Source organism: Leguminivora glycinivorella, chromosome 9 (genome assembly GCF_023078275.1).
Source record: "Leguminivora glycinivorella isolate SPB_JAAS2020 chromosome 9, LegGlyc_1.1, whole genome shotgun sequence".
NCBI lineage: Eukaryota > Metazoa > Arthropoda > Insecta > Lepidoptera > Tortricidae > Leguminivora > Leguminivora glycinivorella.
Genome location: NC_062979.1, coordinates 16,599,111 through 16,623,516, shown reverse-complemented (window position 1 = coordinate 16,623,516; position 24,406 = coordinate 16,599,111). Strand labels below are relative to the sequence as shown.

The 24,406-nt window shown below is 38.7% G+C and overlaps 1 protein-coding gene across 2 annotated transcripts in view; it reads right to left on the bottom strand.

Moving 5' to 3' along the window:
- The window catches only part of LOC125229432, an 83,183-nt gene that overhangs the window by 14,485 nt on the left and 44,292 nt on the right, over window positions 1–24,406 (bottom strand). For both annotated transcript variants that reach the window (XM_048134264.1, XM_048134263.1), the window contains exons 3-5: window positions 16,791–16,920; window positions 9,458–9,606; window positions 2,652–2,793 (exon numbers count right to left, since the gene is read on the bottom strand). In XM_048134264.1, the coding sequence (XP_047990221.1) occupies window positions 2,652–2,793; window positions 9,458–9,606; window positions 16,791–16,920 (421 nt within the window). The remainder of the gene's footprint in view (window positions 1–2,651; window positions 2,794–9,457; window positions 9,607–16,790; window positions 16,921–24,406) is intronic.

Here is a 24,406-nt window from a genome sequence, read left to right as displayed (position 1 = left end):
ATTTGATTTAGTTTGATGTTTTATAGTCAGTATTTTGTTCGTGTTGGTGTGGTGAAAAATTTTGTGTTTCACTCGGTGGCAAAGTTTGTATAACCTTCGTGCTTTGAAACCCTCGCAACGCTCAAGATTCCACTTTTTCTTTCGCTGCGCTTGCGGTTCAATATTGAAATCTTTCGCTTCCTCGGGTATCAATATTGGCACGTGCGATTAAACAACAACTTTGCCCCCTTGTAAAACAAATAACTAATTGTAACTTAATTGCAATTAGACAATGCGCTGCGATCACACGTCTGGCTAGCACAATGCACTAATCCTAACTGATGAATTTTCACTTTAACGTACATACAATATACATACTCGTACCAGCAAAGCTGCAATTTCTGTTCAATAACGGGAAAAGCGGCCGGTTACGGGAAACGCTTTGTAGCTTGTTAACACAATCCGACCACTCGAGAGACATGTAAACTTAAACTTACTCCTCCAATACCTATTTTGAGCTATAATACATTTACTAGCATAGCTCTCCGTTTCTGTTGAACTTCGTTAAGAGTTTTGAAAGAAAGAAGAAAGAAAGAAAGAAAAGACGTTTATTAGCACAGCATACTTATAACTAGCTTAATCTAATTGTACATAATAGTGGATTGCGCTAAAAGGTCATTACTCAGCTGGGTGTCTCGGCGTGAGCCACATGGCCCGCTCCGCGACGCTGATTTTCAGTAAGGACCAGGAGTTGGACTAGGTGGCACTCAGTAAATGGACTATATGTATACAAATTGTTAATAAAAATTAATACTAAATAAAACAAAGTTAGCTTAAAACTTAGTGTTTGTGTGTAATGTGTGTAAATGTAAATATGTGTGAGTGTGCACGATTGCCTAAGTGTTGCATTTTTGCTTAGCCAGTATGAATTTACGAAGGTGAATTTTAAAAGTGGATATGGTTTTAGAATTGCGTACTGGTGGTGGCAAATCGTTCCAACACTTTGTGGCAGCAAAACGGAAGCTGCCACGGAAGGCAATCGTGCGGTGTGGAGGAACTGTGAGTCGTATTGCGTGTCTTATAGCGCGACGAGAGAAGTTAAGTTTTTCATAGGTTCTTTATATTTTATTACTCCAAAGAGCAGTGTCGCAAAATGCAGATGTCTACGTGACTTCATGTTAAGGAGGTTGTGCTGGTTTAGAAAGGGCGAAACATGTGCTCGTCGTGGGACAGGAAAACAAAACCTAGCACATGCGTTTTGTACTCGCTGCAATGCTTTCCTTGTTCTAGCGAGTAAACACTCACCGAACACTACATCCGCATAATTTAGTTTTGACAGGATAAGAGCATCACACAACTTGATGCGCATATCAACAGACAAGCACTCGCGAATCCTATAGAGCACTTTAAGCCGGTAGAAACAGTTACGCATCGTCTCCGAGATATGTTTTTCGAATCTTAAACATTCATCAAATACTATTCCGAGATTTCTAGTTTCTACGACTCTTTCCAGGCGAGTACCTTTTATAGAAATGGTGGGGTCAAGTGCCGCAACTTTATCAATGTTCTTCCGTGTACCTAACAACATAAATTTCGATTTAGAAGGGTTTAACAGTAAACTATTTTGACCACACCAATTGTTTATTCTATTTAAGTCGTCGTTTAGATTTTCAACAGCTGCGCTAGTATTACCAACCTTAAACGATACATATAACTGTATGTCGTCCGCATAAATATGGTAGTTGCAGTGTTCTATATGATTCGTGACATCGGCACTATACAGATTAAACAGTATGGGTCCTAATATTGACCCCTGAGGGACACCTCGTGTGACTGACAGAGTTCTGGACACCATATCTGTGCCGTCATCATTGCAAATTTTCACATATTGTTTTCGACCGCTAAGGTAGCTGTGAAACCACTTTAAGGACAAACTGTCAAACCCGTAGAAAGCCATCTTTGAAAGGAGGAGTGAGGTATTTATTGTATCGAATGCGCGGGAAAAATCAAGCAAGGCCAGTAATGTAACCTCACCGGCATCCTGCATGTGCAGCCAAAATATCATCTACAACATCTAGGAGAGCGGTTGCAGTACTGCGGGACTTCCTAAATCCGGACTGCGTTTTGCGTGTATATAATGTTTTAGACTGCGCTCTTTACTCTAAATGGTCGATCGTAAACGATCAATCGCTTCGTGTATCATATGGCTGGCACTTTCGATGTGACCGATCGCCTCGATATCTGTCCGATCGATCGAAACAATGAATCGTACCGTGAATGGGCTTAAGACGCTACAGGAGCGTCGTATGTCCATTAAGAAAAAATTTTTAAAATCGAGGTTCCGCTCTCGACTGTTTCCTCCTTCTAAACTTAATCAATCTAAACGAAATTTGAGAATCTAAATAACAATAAAATAATGTGTGTCGGACCGTTTAGTTTTTTTGGCTAATTGTTACCAATCTTGAGTATCACACCTTTTTTTGCGCCACAATGAAAAAGGCCGTTTTTGGAAATTTTTGATGGGCTCAGAATATCAAAAAAATCAAAACGGTCAGACACAGATAAAAATAATTAAAAATAATCAAAATCAGTGCTCTATCTTCAAAAACCAGGGAGGAAATAGTCGAAAGCGTTTGTATGGAGAACTAACCCCCTTGTCTTAAGATATTTACCAGCAAAGTTCTCCATTCCTGTTAAAATACGTGAAGAGCTGTGCGCGGTCGCTGATGTCTCGAACGGCGCTCTGTAGCTCGTTCACGCAGCCGGACCATTCTGGGGACACGCGGGCCCAACAGGTCTGCTCCTTCAGGAATTCTGTGAACAATATACCGTGTGTCCGTAAACCAACGCCAAAGTTAAAAGGGGTGATAGGACATCTCATTAGCTATCATATAAAGCGAATTTTACCTTAATGAAAATGTATGACACATGTAAGAGGTTTGAAGGATTCATTAAGTACACTTATATTGACCGAGATATAGACCGTGATTACCTTTTTGATTTTTGTCGAGCTCCCGATATTTCGGCGCAGTTGCATACATCATGATCACGGAAAACCATCGTGATCAAAAAGGTAATCAATCACGATCCCGGTCATTGGCCCGAGATATTGGCCGTTTAATCTATAAAATGTAGAAAAAAAAGTTTCAGGTATTCTAGGATAATTTTTAGTTGTCCTAAAAATACTCGTATTTACTTTTTAAAAGACCTTCATTATTATTGATAATTATTTGAATCAAAATATTTTATTACAGGAAAAAATACATTGACTATTAAGAAGTATCTTAAAATAAACTAAATAAGTAAACCTAAATGTATCTAAACTTAAATAAACAGTATAATAACAAATATTGAGAAAAATAATATTAGAAATAATCCCGCCAAGGACTACCGACTACCCCCGAATTGTTCCCTACCTGGCCCAAATGTCCCAAATATGCCAGCTGCGTTGCCACGCTGAATGGCAAGGGATATTAGTTGGACCAGATAAGATCCAGCCCGGGGTTCACCCGGTCGGGGGTTGATAATTATTGATGTTGGCGGTAGACCCTCAGATCTGATGCCTAGCTGAAGTGGCAATGCTTACCTAACGCTACAATCGAGACTCAATCTTGTTCTGTCGCGCCACGACTAACTTAATGTGTCAAGATAGGGAGAGCTACGAACGAAACGTAAGCGATTGTGAGGTTGGCTAGCTACATTGGCCTGAAGATTATGGTTTTACTCGCTACGCTAAGCCAATTTGGATTGAGGACCTATACGTCCTTTTTTAAAAGGAAAATGTACTTAGGTGTAGGCAAATACTTAAGCTGCTTATTAACCGAGTGTCTGTCCTTTTTATACTAGATAAAGTTAATGATTTAATTTTGTTATAAAACATTAAATTAGTGTTTTTTACCAGTAATGAAATAAAGTCACTTTTGTGGGGCATGTATATAATGAGATAAACGAGTTCTTTATTTTTAATTGTAGGTACAACGTTTTACAGTATGTTGCCCTTGAAAATTTTGACATAATCAAGTAGAATTACTATATACTTAAACTATATTACACTAGTGCGGTACAGTGGAGCTATATGTAGGTACCTACTGTAACATTATTTCGCAACAAGTGTTGATTTAAAACTTTAAATATAGCGGATGTTTTCGCTTGTTAAAAATTGATTTAAAACATTTCATCCTACCAACAAACCATAGGTACTCTGGTTTGGCGGAATTTGTAATTTAGTTCTAATTTTTGGACATGACTAAACATTTATTTCATTTCATTGGTGAATTGAATACTCTGCAATTATTAAAACACATCAACGATATTGTACTATTCAAACTATTTTGGACATAAATAGTTCGCCAATGAAAGTTTGAACACCGAACCGAGCTGTTGAATTTTATGAGAAGTGCAGCGGAGCGCGGAGTTGAATTCGATGCTTAATTATTGTGCAATTTTTCATTGATTAAATTATATAAATGATTGAGTAGGTCTGAAAAGTCGCATTAATAAAACTTTATTACTAACTAGTTAACTAACTACTGATGTTTTTCGGGTAGTTACGTTGATTAACCAACCAAATACAAAACTAAAGACGCCCGGCTTAGGACTGCGTGCGTCGGGCGAAAGAGGGCGCCGAAGGCTTAGCGGATCTGTAATTTAGCGATCTGATTTAAACCTCCATATTTGGTCGTATAATTTTCATTTGCCCTCAACCCTTGGTTTTGATAAATAAAAGACGTGTTGCTCGGCAAGTATTTATTACGCGACTGCCTACCCGCTAGTTACAAAATATAAATCTTAATATGTATACCCATATCTAACACCTTCACCCTTATTCTAAGACAGTTCTCCAAGTTGCATTGAGTGTGCTACCCTAGTGGTATGTACACTATGTAACGTTAACGAAATATATAACAATGTGTGAGGCACCATGAGAATGTTCTTTATGAAAAAGTTGATTATAATTCAGTAGGTCTAACATTTATGGAAATACTTTTACCTAACTATTACCTTCCCCCTAAAAGTACAATAATTAAATCCTCACTACTGATAAACAGGTCAGACCCTAGTATGCTTACAATAGGAACAAGATTCGTACCTACGCAATAAACCATCAGATTTTCCTGTTAACCCAGTGACCTCGTTTCTATAGAAGTGCTTACAATCTCTTTATTTATTTTTTTACCTATTAAGTTTATCGCTAAGTTACTTATTTTAGTTGGTTGGTACATTTTTTTTTAAAATTCCATTTTCTTATACATTCAAAGCAAATTACAACATACTATTTTCTAAATGTTTACATATAACTTAAGTAGGTACCTAAATGTAACCATAATATGAAGATGTTAATAATGAACTATAATTTAGTTCGCCGGAAGGGCCATGAGGAATTTGATTACATAGTAGTAGTATATGAGGTTATTAGGTACCTGTTATGTTCTAAGTCCCATTTGATATATCGGCCATTCGTCGTCGCTGTCCGCGCGTCGGCCAGGGCCCGCGCCCTCGCCGCCGTCGTCGCGCCAGGCCGCCGCGGCGCCGGGGTGGTCGCGGATGCAGTGCTGGTGCTGGCGCGCGGGCGCCGCGCCCGAGCGCGCGCCTCGCCGCCTCCTGCCCGCCGTGCCGCCTCCGCGCCCGGTCGTCGCCCTCTCGTTGTAGCCTCGGCCTCCCGAGCCACTCACGTACTCCTGGCCCGCTCCCCCGCTCTTAGTCGCCGCAGGTCTCGCCCTAGCTCTGTGCCCTTCCTTGTCGGGGCACACACGCCGCAGATGACCGACACGTGAGCACGTGTCGCACACGTAGTCTTTAAATTTGCACGCGAATCGTTCATGTCTCGTGTCACCGCACGCCGTACACTGTTTTTTACCACTTTGGCTGGCATTGTAGTGAATCCCTATCGCCTGAGATTCCACCGCACTGGAATCTTTCTCCGCGGACTCCATTGTTGTCGCTATTAACACCGCCTTACTAAACTCGAGTTTCTTATCCGCAAATAACCTTTGTCGAATCGCGTCACTAGTAATCCCGCACACTAATTGGTCCCGTAGGTTATCTTGCAGCACGCTACCAAAGTCACAGAACCTCGCCATTTGTTTTAAAGTGGCCACATACTCGGCAATAGATTGGCCATTTTGTTGTCTGCACTGCCGAAACTTATAACGTTCTGCCACCGCTGACGGCACGGGTTCCAAATGCTCTTTCACTAAACTAACCATTTTAGCGTACGTTAATGTGGATGGTTTGTCCGGACTACACAAATTCACTATTAATTCATATGCACTTTCACCCACATTCGCAATCAAGGTTGGTAGTTTCAAATCGTCCGATACGCTATTCGCTAAAAAGTACATCTCCAACCTATCGCAATATAAAGGCCGGTCGAACACAGGGAGTGTTCACATCAAACTCCGAAAATTTACCTTTGCCAGCCATTTTAGCGATAAAAACATTAAATCACACAATTATTTTACCATACGCCGCCACTGTTAAATAAAAGACGTGTTGCTCGGCAAGTATTTATTACGCGACTGCCTACCCGCTAGTTACAAAATATAAATCTTAATATTTATACCCATATCTAACAGGTTTAAGGACTTTTGAGGAGTTCCAATTTCCTTCAAACTCAAAGGGAAGCTCTAGGATTAGAGTAGTAGTTTCCTAATGATATCTTCCGACATCGGGGGCAACGTTATTTACATTTTGATTAACAATCAACAATATCAACATCCTTCCGGTGACGGCGACATACCTACATCTACATACACCTAATGTAACATGGATTATGTAAATATGTAATGTATTGAGTTCAGAGAGTGAAACATTACATTGTCCAGTATCCATGGATGTTAAAAAAATGTAGCTGGACAAACAACTTTGTCACTAAAATGCCGCGTAAATTGTCTATGGGCCGATGAGCTCCAGACTTATATTTTTAAAAATTTGCCTTTTTACCACTAGCAAATAGGTTCACCTTTAAATAAATTAAGTCTTCGAGTTGTTTGTTTTGTTTAAATAATAGGACAAAGGATCCATAAGTAGGTACACTTTTTTTTTAAAATAAGAATTCACGTTTATTCCCCCTTATTTTAAGTATACTGACTATGTGTCACATAAATTATATATTAAATAGAATACAATAGAAATAATTTTATTCAGGCAGCACATCAATACAAATAACACATACGTATGGCAAAAAGTTGCACAAAGTAAAAAGTAGTAAGTAATAAAGATGTGAGGACTAAAATGGCTACGGCCACAGAATATATATAATAGTAGATACAAGTAGGTACAGAAGGCTCACTCCTTTGACATTCACAAAATGCCGTCATTCTAAATTCTTACCTACATTAACAAACGGACTGCAGCAGCCGACATTGAATTATATTTCGCCGCGCGAAAGTCGTCACCACTGAATGGGCCGCGAACTTGCGGCCTCCGGCATGTAAGTACTTGTAGCGCGGCGATAGGATCGCGGAGTGAGCCGCCCCTGCTATTGCATGTTTTAATCATACACGCTACCTTGCAACTGTTCTTTTGCTGGCAGGAACAGTGAATTCTAGGCCGGTGTATTCACAACACAACAAACTAAACAAACTTAACTTTTAAAATGACATTCAACACGATTAAGCCCAGTTCGTAGGTCGTGAGTATTTCTATTGAAGTACCACCAACTTCGAAAACTCTCTCGCTTACGATCCTAATACGAGAAAAAGTGTCCCTAAACTTTCACGCATTATTTGGCAGTCCGTATTGTTGGAAATATACTTATAAGCAGGCCTCGGATTATTTTTCGCATGGTAAGATGAAAGAAAACTATTGAGTCGATATTAAAACTAAACTTTAATTCATATTCATACTCACTAATTTTCTTAGTCCCGTAATACTTTTGTCCCTTGTGCAGGTTGACAGATCGAAAATGTTAATCGAAAATTAATCTTACTGAATGTAATTAAAATTATTTATGTGGTGTGATTTGGGAAGCCTTTTGCTTGGTAAAGGGTTACATTTACCCTGTAACTATATCAAATTAGTTACTATTTTGTTTAGTTCAGACTACTTTGTTGCGGTAACGGGTAAAAGTAATGCTAAGTACTAGTAACACATTTCTCATGATCGTATTTTAGATCTTTGTAAGGTTCTATCCAGTATAAAATTGCAGAAACTTGCGGATCAGACATAATTGTTTACGTAATTGTTGCACGCACCGATTTCAATAAATAATTAAGTGACACATCGCGTCGTGAATGATTGACATGACATTGACATGCAAATGATTTTTGATAAATCAGCTAGTACTTAGCATTACGTTTACCGCAACAAAGTAGTCTAAACCAAACAAAATAGTAACTAATTTGATATAGTTACAGGGTAAATGTAACCCTTTACCAAGCAAAAGGCTTCCCAAATCACACCACATGAATAATTTTAATTACATTCAGTAAGATTAATTTTCGATTAACATTTTCGACCTGTCAACCTGCACAAGGGACAAAAGTATTACGGGACTAAGAAAATTAGTGAGTATGAGTATGAATATGAATGAAAATTTAGTTTTAATATCGACTCCATAGTTTTCTTTCATCTTACCATGCGAAAAATAATCCGAGGCCTGCTTATAAGGTAGGTTGTATTGAAAGCAGATAAAATAATAGGTGATATATATGTATGTCTGCGTAAAAACGTAAACAGGACATAAAGAAATTCTTAGTTTGATCAATTTAAAAATATTCCCAATTTGAACAGTATGGATAAATCAGGATGGATCCTTTTACGGGAATGCGCCGTTTCGGGATTTGACCAACAGTAAAAAACACTATTACAGGATCACAATAGTTTTCGACGACGGCGACCCTAAAAAAACATTGAGGAGGTTATCTAGCGTGTGCCCTATTGTCGCTGGCCAGACTGAACTGCTTTTAAAGACTCTCTGGCACGTATATGACAATAAATTTGGCCGGCTGAGTCGTACGTGTACACGTAGGAGGGCTTAGATCTCTGTCTTTTAAAAACTTGCACACTATAATAAAGTGACGAAGACTGTAGCTGATTTATATTGTAGTCATTTAGTCATAGTCATAGTACTTTATTCATGCGCTGCTGATTATACGAACTTTGCCTTTTGTATGTGTTTTATATCTTTTGATTAATTTAGTAAAATATTTAAAATTAATTAGCATACTTAGCTTAACATTCTTTAATTTCTTTATACTTGGAGGTACGCGGATTTCTCACCTTCGTCACCACCTGGCGTGACATTTTCCTACCTATGCGGGAGCGGCTGCCTCGCATTGAACTTGCCAGTCATTTGTAATGCCGCAGTGTCATGGACGCATGGATTTAACCTACAGACGACCCGCGTCTTACAAGTAGTACATGAGCCCTAATAAAGCGTCGACTCTTCGTCTATTTGACAGAGTAAAATTAAACTGGCTTTGAAAATCCAGTCATCAGAAGGTTGAAATAAAGACAAGATTATACAATAACCTACCTCGTCGCAGCGCAGTGGTCTCGTTCGCGCAAAGAAAGCGCATGATGGCGCGTGCGCCGCCGATCTGATGGTGCACCAACTTCTGGCCGTCCGTCGGCAGGCAGCGCTTGATCCAGGCATCCATGCAACTCATTCCCATGTTGAAAACCCTGCGGACAAGAGTATTTTATAAAGTTCATGGACATTATTTAACTATAGGTAATACATAAATTTAAATTATAAATTATTCCAAATCTAGACTTCAATCCTACTGGAGAAGTACTATGTAGGTTTGCAGACAAATAACACTAGACGTGACTAGACTCTACTCATACTCGTAGTGTTGTGTTTCTGACTGTGGATGAGGTTGCCAGAACTCAAGGACGGAGGGTCAGCACAGCGCATGCCTCGGGAGTTACAGGTGTTTATAGGCTATACGGAAACTGCTCACCATCAGGTGGACCGTATACTTGTTTGCCACCGACTTACGCTCTACTCCCTTCGGTCGTGTTTTTATTTATCGCCACTTCGTCTTTTCCGCACTTCATATACCGTGATTACTATTCTCGCTTACAAGAAAGATATTACGCCGAATGTTTTTGAAATAAGTTGAAATTGTCGTGTGTATTTTCCTACAATCCGCAAAACTATTAGCTTGGCCACAGAATACTTATACAAGGATTGGCGTCCCTTTCCGCTTGAAACTATTGGCTTTTCATTGCCCACGTTTCATGTTCGATTTAATTAAGGAAGTTAACCAACCCTTTCAAAACTAAACCAGAGTATGGTAGTATACTTATTAAGTATAGGTAATTATTGATTTAAAATCCAATTTCTATTAGAAATTCGGATAGAAATATATGAAGTAAATGAGTTGACCGTGACGTCACTCAACTCGAATTCAAATTAATTCCATAGCACATCGTTCAAATTCGTTTTGACAGTTCTTACGAAGAGCTGACTTAACTACATATAAAAGGGAAGTAGGCTATTATAATGGCGCTGTGTATTATGGGTAGAATTTTCTCTAAATTTAAATAGGTTACATTTTGCTATGTTACATTACTTTTTGTTAGCATTACTATCGATTTGTTTCTGGGAATTTGGTAAGTCAACATCATCTGTTAGGGAAAGGACAAATAGACTATATGGCTAAATCTTTCAGAAGGTCGTCTAACAATAGGGAACTTGACTGTTGTTAAAATAAAAGATTTTATACCGTGCACGAAATAAAGCAACAAAAACAAGGACAGAAGTTATTTTTAAATCCTATTTCTATTTTATAAGTCAGGTAGAAATATATAAAGTAACTGAGTTGACCGTGACGTCACTCAGTCAGATTTCATATAAATTCCATATTAGCAAGTCGTTCAAATTCGTATTGACAGATCTTCTTAAAAAGACGAGCGCTTATTTGTCTAGGAGCAAGTAGCCTATGTAACAGTAGGATATGAAATATTGCATAATTAGTAAAAATCGTAAGAATATATTTACAGTTGTAAAAGTGGTAAAGCAGAAAACACAAAATATATCGAAGATTTAAACAATACAAAGCACAGTACAAAGAATAAGCCTGGGCAAAGTAAGTACTTCTCAATGTATGTGTATTTTAAAATATATTTTCTGTCCTCAGATCGTGTCCTAAATTTATTCCGGAATTGTATTAAATTTATTCAAATATAGCATTATCGTTATAAATTGAAATATGTAGATATCATACACGAAAGAAAAAATATAGTAGGTATATAGTAGTGTGACTAGGTACTTGAAAAAAGAACAAATCAAAAATATTCAATAAAATAATTTGATTTGTTCCCTAGTTAATTGTATAGCATTATTGTGTTCAGTAAAACTAGTAAGGTTGTTATTAGGTACGTATGGAGGAGGGAGAGATCTGTAGTAGAACCATTACAGTTTGAGATATTTTTGTGATGAAAAATATATGTAATAAAACTAATAAAAAACTGAGAAGAAAAAAGAGGATACATTTTATGAGCTTGTGACATTGAAAATTAATCAGGCGAACAATCTTCATTCTTCAGTTGGACAAAAAAAAACGAATATCTTCGAAAGTTATATATTTTTAGACCAATGAAAATCTAGATGTTTCTGCTTTCATAGTGACAATATAACTTTAGTTGGGCATCATATTCAACAGATTTTCAAAATAGTTAAAATGTATCTGCATACCTAATGAATATTTAGATTTTACACAAAAGTTATCTTCTTTAAGTGATGCGTGGGAAGAAAATACAACGGTGGTTTTAAGGATTTCTCTACGACCAAAAAAATTGTAACAAAACTCGTGTCGATTTAAAACACTCACTTCGGTCGTGTTTTAATTTATTGCTACTCGTTTCGAAGTTCCTCTTTTCCGCACTTGTATTGTAATGTAATATTTCGTATAACATTTCGGGACACTTTTTTCATGTAATATAAGGTTTAAAAGTACAAACGATTCCGAGTATCTAAACTTAGCCAACAAAGTCAATATTTTGAAGACATGACTGTAATGAACCTACACATCAAACAAATCATCGTAAAAACAATCATTAAAATTTGATGTTATTCAATGGTCTAATCAGTTCTTGAAAAGGCACTGGAGCTGTAAATTGTCAAAGCCGTTAAATGTTTCCGAGAGCTCCCTTAACGCAAACAATTTGTTTTGAGAATGCCTGTTGATCATCGCATTCGTTTTAGCGTGTAGGTAAATCAAGTGTAATTTAACATTTATAGATAATATCTCTGTAATTAACGTTAGCTGTGAATTATTTTCTGTTGAAATCTCACCCAGGGTTCCGTACAAATTTAACTTATTTAGTTATTTTACAACATACATACATACATATAAAGCCTGTATCCCATAAAGAGGTGGGCAGAGCACATGAACTACTAAGTTTCAGTGCCACTCTTGGCAAAAAGGGTTTGAAAGAAATCCAAATTGTGACATTGCAGTGACAGGTTGCCAGCCTATCGCCTACGCCACAATTTAACCCATATCCCTCAGTCGACTTCTACGACACCCACAGGAAGAAAGGGGGATGGTGCAATACTTAACCCGTCACAACACGGGTTATTTTACAAATATTTTCTTATTCAGATTTTCCACTGTAGTGTTATAGACTTTTTTATGCGATAGAGTAAATGAGCAGTCAGGTAGCCTGATAGTAAGCGATCACTGCCGTCCTGGATGGACACCTGAAACACCGGAAGAGTTTGGAGGTAAATTTCCGATTTTTAAGATTTAAGGTGTACTCTTTCCTTGAACTGAACACCAAGACCAAGACTGAGATGAAATTACCCACCATAACTTTAAATTGGTGTTTCATTGAGATTTTCGGGTTATACGTATTTTTATTAGTTATTTAAGTTATCTAAGGAGTTTTATTTTACGCTGCTTCAAAGTAGATTAGGTCACACAGTGTGGGATCAGACCTCATTTTTGACCATGGTCTTTTTATTGTAGAAACCGGTAGCCTAGACCGAAACAATGCTACGACTAAAATTCCCGAATATTAACCGATATGAATGATGTTAGGACCGTGCTGATTATTTCATACGATAGTATATTGGTAGTTCTATAAGTTCTCTTAAAAGTGTTTTTTGATAATCGATACCGTTCTCAGGATATTTTGAGTTTTAGTCAATTTTCGGGTACATTTGCCCAAAATTTCAAAAAATAATTTCTCGTAAACTAGTCATATTTGACATTCGGGAGTTTCAGTCGTAGCATTGTTTTGGTCTAGGCTACCGGTTTTTACAATAAAAAGACCATGGTCAAAAATGAGGTCTGATCCCACACTGTGGGTCAGTCGGGGTAATAGTAACTACGGGGCAATTGTAATTTGTAACTAATCGAAATATCTTCCATATTTTACATCATTTACTGTAGTTCCATATCATTTCACCGTAGATGGTGTTGATAGTCCTAATGATCTCTGATCTACACGACCGTGAAGTTTTCGACGAAATTGGTAGTATGCGCGTGAGATACAGCCTCAAACATTCCATAAAAAATATGGTTTCAATGTGATTTAACATTTTTTTCTACAGTTAATTGCATAATTATACAATTTTTAAATGTTTGTAGGTATTTCAATCTTCTGATTTTCATGTTTTAATAGTATTTAAGCGATAGTTTAAATTGCCCCCCTTAAATTGCGATGGAGGCTAATTTCAACAATTTGGTAGTTTTAATTGCCCCGCCATATTTTATATGAAAATCAACAACACTAGTGATGTACTCAATTCGAGGTTTTGTCGGCTTAGTAGATAGTGACCCTACCTGCTAAGCCGATTGACCTGAATCTCTACTGAACTTATAAATAACAAGGTATTTAGTTTTGGGCTAGGTCAACATGTGTTGTTGTAAGACTTGTAAGATATCCCCCAATACTTAGAAAAACCTATTCCTTTCGCCTGAAGTAGCAAATCTCAGAGAGAGAGAGATCCGCCCGCTCGAGGCCAAATATTGGCCCGGCCCGATAAACTCGTAACAGAACAGGTGTGTTATACGAGCTAATCGGGTAATACGAGGGTTGTGTGGTAAACCGTTCAGACGCTTATACTCCGTTGCGCGCGCACATATGTCCGTTGTTTTGGTTGTATTCTTATTAGGGTACGATGTCTTGTTTCTTTTATGCGATAGGACGCAAATAGCAGACAGGTCGCCTGATGGTAAGGGATCATCTGCTGCATATAAACAGTTTGGTCACCCAAAACACCAGAAGGATTAGAGGTGCGTTGCCACAGCTTTAAAATGGGTTGACGCTCTTTTCTTGAAGGTTTGAAGATGGTATCGGTCCGGAGATACCACAGGCAGACAGTGAAGTTCATTCTACAATTTAGGTATGCGAAGCAGGCAGTTCCGTTATCCACTGAAAGCTACATTTAATACAAGCGGGTAAAAACGCATTTTATCCACTAGTGGATAAAGTAATTTGACTTTGAATATAGTAATTTTTTCTGCTTGACGATGACGATGATTTACCACCTGTGAAACTACTGGAAGCAGTGATAAACGCGTTTTTTGCGTTGTACTTTCCTCGCTATAATGAGGGGAAAAGTTTTGTGTTACACTCGGGTGCAAATGTATTTATTTATTTTACTTCTCGTGTGTTAAAAAATGTCCAATTCCACACTCGCACCCTTGTATAACAAATATACTTTTAATACTCGTGTAGCTCAGCGACTCCGAGTTTGCGACGCTCTTCTCTTGTCTGCCGATATGAAAACATTTACGGGGGCACTGTGGGCACGGCTGTTCGGCACCACAGGGTATTTTACCACCTGTGAAACTACTGGAAGCAGTGATAAACGCGTTTTTTGCGTTGTACTTTCCTCGCTATAATGAGGGGAAAAGTTTTGTGTTACACTCGGGTGCAAATGTATTTATTTATTTTACTTCTCGTGTGTTAAAAAATGTCCAATTCCACACTCGCACCCTTGTATAACAAATATACTTTTAATACTCGTGTAGCTCAGCGACTCCGAGTTTGCGACGCTCTTCTCTTGTCTGCCGATATGAAAACATTTACGGGGGCACTGTGGGCACGGCTGTTCGGCACCACAGGGTATTTTACCCAGACGCTTCCTGTTGCCAACGTATTTCATTAGCAACAACCCAAGCTTTCTTGAGCTTACCGCGGGACGCAGTCAATCTGTGTGAGACTATGATATAAGATTTGTTAATTTACATATCCATTTAAAAACTTCGCTGTGAAGAAAACGTAGTTATAAATATTTCATTACATAATTGTTAATCGCATGCTGACCTGAAAACTCAACAACTAATAATCATATAAATTAGTTCAACTTGTATACTGACGTTGCGTTTATACAATGTGAACATGAAACTACCTCAGGGATCCTGTTGTACTTTGTAATGAATGAGAAATTAACATTTTATTTACGTTTGAAAATTTTGAAATACGCTCCCCATCATGTAATTAATAAACCGGAGTTAGGGAAACAAAATGCGAGACAGGTGTTTCTATTTTGCGAACGATTAATAATCCAATTTGTTGTTAAATAATTAGCGATATTTTAAAGAAAACTGGCGCATTATTTTTCGCGAGGGACATTTTTTTTAAACTACGTAAGCAAATAAGTCATATTAAAATAATAAATCAGGTAAAAGTTTAAATAATGTCAAAAGTTTCATTGTTACGAGCAACCCTTGGATCACTTGGCTCTAAACATAAAATATTGAAGTTAAAATGCCTTTGTTCTACACACTGAGAGAAATTTGCATTGTGAATTTAACAAGTTCGACTTGTTGCGGTTTATCCGTTTGAATCAGCCAAACGTATGCTTAAAACAATATGTGTCAGGTTGTTTTTATAAAATCGACTTGTTGATTCAAATATATTGCCGATTCAAATGACAAGTAGCTTGTTGTTTGAACCAAAAAGCACGTAAGCGCTATTTTAACCAAAAAACTTGTTGAACGAACATGAAAACTGGTTGTATTTTCTCTCAGTGCACAAATACACCGTACATAGTGCTCATGAAGAATGAAGTATTGATGTACTTTTATACATAATATAGTCTGTTTTAAAAAGTTTTTGTAGTTACAGTGCATTTGCTAAGATCATCATTCGACACAGAATAAAATATTTTTGAACATCACTTTTGACCATTTGACTCATATTCCTTTAGACTTTGACTCAAGGGTGGATTCAGCTTCGTACCCAGTGGGGGGGGGGGTCACGTGGTTAATTTGTTCAGAAAAAAAGAGTACCTAATTACTAGGGAATTTACATACCTACACTATACCCGTAACAAGTTGGAAGATAATCCACGAATTAGCATGAAACCTTTTGCTTCTTCTTTTCTCATGCGCACTGAAAAGGTGTGGAATTCCCTGCCGGCGTCCATATAATTAATAGTTCATATATTATAACCCAGCGACCTTCAAATCAAGGGTGAACAGGGGATCGATTTTTGAATTTCGAAAGCACGAATTCGCTGTTCGAAAGTCTGGGGAAAACGACGTAATGCTATTTTTGAAAAAGGACGGCTAGTAATTTTAAAACTAGTGGTAATGACCACTCGTTTTCGATTCTGTTATTAGAATTTAAATCGCTAGTAGTGGAGATATCATTAGACGAATTTCACGAAATTGAATGGCCGAGATTCAAAAATCGGCCCCCGGTTAGTAGAATCTAAATCGCTAGTAGTGGAGATATTATTGAACGAATTTCACGAAATCGAGTAGCCAAGATTCAAAAATCGGCCCCCTGGCACCTTTTGGGCGAGTTCGCTCTATCGCAGGACACGTCTTGGCATCGGCTAGACAGTGGCCAAGAGCAAACCCATTTTCAATAAAAACAAGAAAATACAAGCAACTAACCGGCAATGTGTGTCTAATTCCTCTTTCGTCTTTGGCAAACCAACGGGTGTTTTTGGGATCTTCTCCACGCATATGTTCAGCTCGCTCGGGTCGCAGTTGTCTGACTCCCCCAGCGTGGCGCCTTCTCCGCCTGATTGAACAAACGTTTCATTTATATACTGAAATAACACATTTATTTCATCAACAATGACTTAAAATTAAAAGTAGCACTGGTGGCCTAAGTAAGAGCGTGCGACTTCAATCTGGAAGTTGCGGGTTGAAACCCCGGCTAGTACAGTCACCGGCAAAAAAAAGTGATGATTGTACTGTACCTTGTCGCTTTTCATCGTTTGACTATTTCGTATGATATGGTATAGAAATAATCACATATTTATGCCGGTGACTGTACCAATTAGTTTTTAATTTTTGTCGCTTTTCCGTGATGGAATACATCGTGAGGAAACCAGAATAATCCCAAGGCCTAGCTTACCCTCCGGGTTGGATAAAAACTTGTGTCATAGCCAAATCCTGGGATTACTTGCCAAAGCGGACCCCAGGCTGTCATAGGCCGTGGCGAAATAGAATAACGCTAGAAAGAAGAAAGAAAATTAAGATTGATAGTAACATATACCGGTACATTGTCGAGCACTGGTACTTACTTTTACTTTAATCGGATGTGTTCCCTTAGTTAAAAAGTTTAACTTACAAGTTTGTAACAAGGCAACAGAGTTTTAAGGGCGGGTTTAATCGCGTACCTGTGCATTTTGTTTACGACGCCATTATTATTTCATGAATATGAATAAGCATATTATAATAATTTAGGAGCAGATAATTACACATTAAAGTTAATGACTCGTGCTTTCATGTAAATACGCTTCAGTTTTTTCAGGGTACATACTATGTGTTGACTGTGTGGTGACGGGTTAAGAATTTCACCACCTCCTTTCTTCCCGTGGGTGTCATAGAAGGCGACTATGGGATATGGGTTAAATTGTGGCGTAGGCGAGAGGCTGGCAACCTGTCACTGCAATGTCACAGTTTCATTTTCTTTCAACCCCTTATATGCCAAGAGTGGCACTGAAGCTTAAGTAGTTTCATGTGCTCTGCCTACCCCTTTATGGGATACAGGCGTGATCGTATGTATGTGTATGTATGTACATACTATGTATGTACTACATAGCCAAACGTCACAATCGCTTACACTTCGTAAGCGTATCGTCAGTCAGGCTCTGTCGTGCCAATACGAAAGAACGATAGAGTTACGATAACGATATAAAGTGCCACATTCACGGTGCGATCCGTCGCTTCGATCGATCGGACAGATATCGTGAACCATCGGTCGCAATTAAAGCGCCGCCACACACGAGGCGATCGATCGTTTACGATATCGTTAACTCCTTCAAAAACTCCTTCGGCCTAAACGACGGCGCAGTCCTACCAAATCTTTCCTCTACCTCACATAGGTAGTCCTTGATATAATAGTCCCTGTCTTGTGGCGTGATACCAATGTATTGTCCTTTTAATGTTAATGTCATTAACAGTCATTGGAAACATGTTCACAGTACATTGCTGCTGAAAAAAATGTTGTAAAAATAATTATGGGGTGAAAATCAAGAGTAATTCAGAAACACCTCTTAATGAATGTTAACAATTAATTCTATGTATGGTTCAATTTATCGCCCGTATTGGCTTCGTGCGAAGTGCATGGAGGGGGTAAGCAAAGCGATCGCAGTGCTTGCGGTGGTCAAAATCGACACTGATTGTGGTTGTCATCTATCAAAACTCATAAAATATACTACAATGTGTAATGTTTGATATGGGGCATCAATGTTGTTTCGTTGTTAATTGTAAAAATAATGGCATAAATAGTCGTTGCACGTTCTATGCGTTTCTTAGAGCACACTGGAAATTGGATCAAAGAACTAAATGGATAGCTACCGTAAAAAGAAAACGTAAGTGACATGTCAAAACAAAACATTATAATAAATTATATTTAAGCTTTGTTTACCTAATATTGTTATACGCTGTTAGTATTTTTCCTACCGTAAAAGATTATGCTTAAAGATTCAGGCCTAGCCTGGGAATAAGCCCGTGTCGGATATTTCTGCGGCCGCGGACATGACTAGGTACTTACGTTTAGATTTGTTGTATGTGGCATTAACGGGACGGAGGTTTAGCGAATACCATATCACTAGCTCGAAGAACTTGTACCATTACTCCTATGTTCTTCAAGATTCCTTATATGCCCTGCCAGCACCAATTTATTGACTCTTTCTGTGGTCTGGAGTTGGAAGTTTATACCGTGAGTAATGCTTTGGAAACTGATTTTTGGTATTATATCCATGTCTTTATAGTCTATCTACCTAAATTACACTTGAAATAGTAGCTCTTGTTATTCGATTTATTTAAAATTAACGAAAAATCGTTAAAATATAATGTTTGTTTACATGTCATTTTTTGACATTTTCCACTTCAAGTTCACATGGTAGTGGGCGTAATTGTCGTGCACGTAGCCAATAGGGTTACACACTGTATTACCTACATACATTACATAATATATTCTTTATATTTGCCTTACAATACAGACTTTTACTGCTGAAAAATAAAGGAAATCTTATTTAATAAGTTCCTCGACGATCAGAAATACCTATGTAGATACAAGTAAGTATTTGTAAAGGTTTCTTCTAGGAGCTCTTCAATAAATTGCACTTTGAAGTTACATACTATTTTATTACTGGAGTAATTGATTTACAAAAAAAGAATATTTTTGAGTGTGTGCTTGACCGCGATCGGATAGCGTCTTGGGATAGTGGCGGGGCGCATACGATGCAGTACACGGTGTCGCTGCGGTGCCGCTGACGTAGTTGCACAGTGGTTTATTGTGCCTGAACATGCTCCCGCGCCTTGAAAGCTCCTGCTTTCAACATGGTTGTTGGTCAGTATCCTCTCCGTCCTTCAGTAAAGGGCAAATGCAGGAAATGCCACGTCGAACTAGGCCCTTTCGCGTTCTGACGTCAACAACGCGGCATAATCCATCAGAGCCGGTGTGTAGTTTTTCAATGCGCCCGAGCGGCCAGGTCAACGGCGGGCCGTGGGGTTGTTTCACTAGGACGAGCTGGCCCAGCTCGAGGTTAGGCTGACGTGAGCGCCATCTAGTGCGCTGCTGCAGTAGACTGACATACTCGTGGCTCCATCTGGCCCAGAAATGCTGTCGCACTTGTTCCATGAGTGCGTATCGATGGAGCTGGCTCGGCTTGGCTTCTTCGAGGTTTGGCGCCGGCAGCGAAGTCAATGGTCGTCCGATCAGGAAGTGCCCTGGGGACAACGGGGATAGGTCGTGAGGATCGGAAGATAAGGGACACAAAGGTCGACTATTTAAGATAGCCTCAACTTGAACAAATATCGTTTCTAGTTCTACATATGTAAAGTGCATGCTACCAATTATTCTTTTAATATGGTATTTTGCGGATTTTACCGCGGCTTCGATTAAGCCAGAGAAATTAGGCGAGTACGCGGGCGCGAATCTGAACTGAATGTGTTCATTAGCGAACGTTTCTGAGACAGAGTTACAAGAGTTATGAATAACTTGACCTATTTCATTACTAGCCCCTAGAAAGTTTCGGCCATTGTCCGAATAAATCTCATGAGGCTTTCCTCTCCTGGCAAGAAATCGCTTAAGAGCTAAAATGAAGCTTTGCGTACTGAGATCACTGGCAAGTTCGAGGTGAACGGCCTTTGTTCTTAGACAACACATTATACATAGAAATAATTTTATTAATTGGGCTCCACGCCTTTTTTTACTTAAAATTAAGAACGGACCAGCATAATCGATGGCCGTGGATTGAAATGGGTACCCTGGCGACACGCGCTGAGCCGGCAGGTTGCCCATGAGTTGGGTCGCAACTGCTCCTCGCAGGCGCTTGCAAGTTACACACGATTGATAAGTTTTACGCGCCAATAATCGTCCTCCTATAATCCAATATTCTTCGCGAACACTCGAGTGTAGCAGTTGCGGCCCGGTATGTTTTAGCTGTATATGAAAATGTACATATTATATCAATTTACTTAAATAATGTTTACCGTCTAAAATGGTAGGGTGTATTTTATCATACATATAATCGGAGTTGGATAATCTGCCGCCAACTCGCAGCACACCATCTTCATTTATAAAAGGGTCTAAAGACACTAGCTTGGACCGTTTATTTATAGGTAAGTTATTTTTTAATAAATTTAATTCGTCAGGAAACGAATTTCTTTGCGAATATTTAACAAGGGTAGTTTCAGCCGCATGCAATTCTGAAACACTTAAAGGCCCTAGAAATTTATTATTAGGCTGTTTACAATTATTTATAAATCGTAACACGTACGCGACTGACCTTTTCAAGCGATTAAAGTTCGAAAACTTTTCTATGTCAATAAAATCCACTGACGCGTTTGTCTTCAAGTTCGCGCTCATTACTTGAACAGTGGATTTAATTTCAGGTATATCTGAATTTAATTCAATTGAATTGTCTTGAGATGGCCAGTCCGTCTCATCACACTTTAAAAATGACGGTCCTTGAAACCACATGCCGTCATACGTCAGCTGATCGGGCATTAACCCTCGGCTAGCTGCATCAGCTGCATTTTGACCAGACGGGACGTAGTTCCACTGAGCGCCGCGAGATAATTCCGTTATCTCGGATACGCGATGCAATACAAACGTTTTGAGTTGCATTTTATTTGAATTATAAATATTTAGCCACGAAAGTACGATTTTCGAATCGACCCAAAAATATACTTTATTAATATTCTGTCGTAATGACTTCCTTATTTTGTCATAAAGTCGAGCAGCCAACAATGCGCCCAGGAGCTCCGCGCGAGGTATCGTAACAGCTGGCCGAGTAGGCATGACCTTGGCCTTGGCGCAGAGCAACCGAACTACTACTCCCTTATCACTTATCGAGCGAACATATGCGCACGCGGCGTAGGCTAATAAGGAAGCATCCGAGAAAAAATGCAATTCAGTATTTTTCGCCTTAGGTTGTAATGCATAACGATCAATTTCGAACGCAGTTAACAAATTTAATCCGCGTACGATCTTATTCCACGTTTGCTTTATGTCTGATGGGACCTCATCGTCCCATTCCAAACTCAATGTCCAGATATTCTTTAAAAGTAATTTAAATGTAATTGTACAAACACTTAACAAACCCAAAGGGTCGAATATGCTAGCAATCGTGGATAAGATAGTGCGTTTTGTGCACTTAGCATCTAACTTGTTTACATCGTTGACACCCTTCGAGCAGCTGATAAGCAACTTATCCGCCGCTGGGTTCCAACGCATTCCGAGCGTAGAACTTCTTCTCTTCTCAGTCGTTCCCTCATGGCTGAGGATCGTGACCAACAGTGATTTCTCTCCACTTGACGCGGTCTAGGGCCATATGGACTGCCATCTGCATGGAACCACAAGCTTTCTTCACGGTCTCAGCCCACCTTAGCGGTATTCCACCCCTGGAGCGTCGGCCTTCGACTTTGCCGAGGATAATGTTCCTTTCGAGAGTGTGCTGTTTAGAACGCATGATATGCCCGAAGAACCTGAGTATTCTCTCCTGACAAATAGTTGAGAGCCGCTTGGTGATATTCAGTTCTCGCAGTATTGACTCGTTAGTTCTAAAAGCAGTCCATGGGATCCTGAGCATCCGTCTCCAGCACCACATCTCAAAAGCATCAATCTTTTTCCTGTCTAGGGTTTTTAAGCTCCAAGTTTCAGCGCCATACATAAAGATGGAGAACACCAATGCTCGCACCAGCCGTACCTTGGTTGCACGACGAATACCACGGTTTTTCCAAAGCTTCTCTAATCGAGACATAGCACCTTTCGCCATTCCTGCACGTCGACATATCTCTTGTGTATTGCCACCGCCATTAGAAATAAGCGACCCCAGGTAAACAAACTTATCCACTTTCTCGTAGCTATCAAGGGCATTGTATTGAGGAAGAACACTTGCTCGGTCTACTACCATGATCTTGGTTTTGCTGTGGTTTATTCTCAATCCAGCTTTAGCACTCTCTGCTTCAACTTTCTTCAACAGGGCCGCCATCTCCTCTTCACTCGAAGCCACAATAGTAGTGTCGTCTGCGTACCTAAGGTTTGTAATGTAGTGGCCGCCCACCTTGATGCCGAACTGTGCGTCCTCAAGTGCTTTTCTCATAATGTATTCGCCATACAAGTTGAACAGTAACGGGGACAAAATGCATCCTTGTCGCACGCCTCGCTCCGGGCGATATGGTTTCGATAATTTATCGTCCAATTTCACGCAGCTTGTGCTTTCAAGGTACAGATTCTGAATCAGGAATACAAGGTGGTCAGGAACTCCCATTTCAATTAGCACATCAAACATGGTACTCCACTTAACGCAGTCAAAAGCTTTAGCGTAATCGATGAAACACAGGACCAGGGGTCTGTTGAACTCGCGACATTTTTCTATGAGTATCCGAATATTCAAAATTTGATCCCGTGTTCCCTTGCCGGCGACAAACCCAGACTGTTCTTCAGGAATCTGTCGAGCTGTAAACGAAGCTAATCTAACGTGTATTATATACAAAAGGATTTTACTGGCATGAGACATTAGCGTAGAACACTCGTCATTAAAGTCGACATTTGTTTGTTCGTCAAAGTTTTCTTCATCATGAAATAATTGAGTGCAGTTGGATTTTATTTTACGTAAATTCATTTGCGCCTTTGCTAAGGTTTGTGAGACCGATGTGAGAATGTTTTTTAATTGATCGGCACTGTCCGAACCCGTAACTAAGTCATCTACATACATATCCCTTTCAATTATAGTTAAGAGTGTTAAAGATAGTGTTTAATGTAAAATACCCTATAATGGACGGTGATGCCATTATGGACAAAAAAAACACAAATCCTTAAAAATAAGTATCTAAAATTAGTTTCTAAAAACTGACGGCAATGTACCATAAACTAGAGTTGTAAAGCTGTTTAATCTTGAAGTTTCAATTAATTCGGTTATTTCTGAAGGATTTGGCGGCAAGATAAAATTCACCAGTTTTCTGAAAAAAATATCAAGACGAATTCTTAGTAATGTTGCTAAGAGACTTGAGTTCATGTATAAAATAATAAGATAATAATACTCGGTGTAAACTTGAATGACTTTTACTTACTGCATTAAGCATGAGATAAGGTATAAAACATACTAGTTTGTTGCTCCAAAGATATAAAGATTTAGCGTTATTTTGCGAGTGTCCATTACTGGAACCGGAAAACAGCGTACCTCCTATGATGGACAAGGAACAATTTACAAAACCAAAATTTACAAGAAACAATCCTATGTTAAAATAACCCAAACTAATTTTATTTATGGTATATAAAATTCACTCATTGAGTATCAGTTGGCTTTAAAAGTAAAATTTTAACCTTATTTCACTGTCCATAATGGGGGATCCATTACTGGAGAACTGCCGTCCATAATTGGAGAAAAAACACCTAGTTTTAATTTATTAACTATGAAGAAACCAATAGAAGTAATATTTTCTATTTTTAAAATGTAATATTGTATTGTACCCTAATTATGATAATTTAACTTTAACTTTGACATGTAAAATTGTTAATTTTATGAATAAATGAATATGAATAT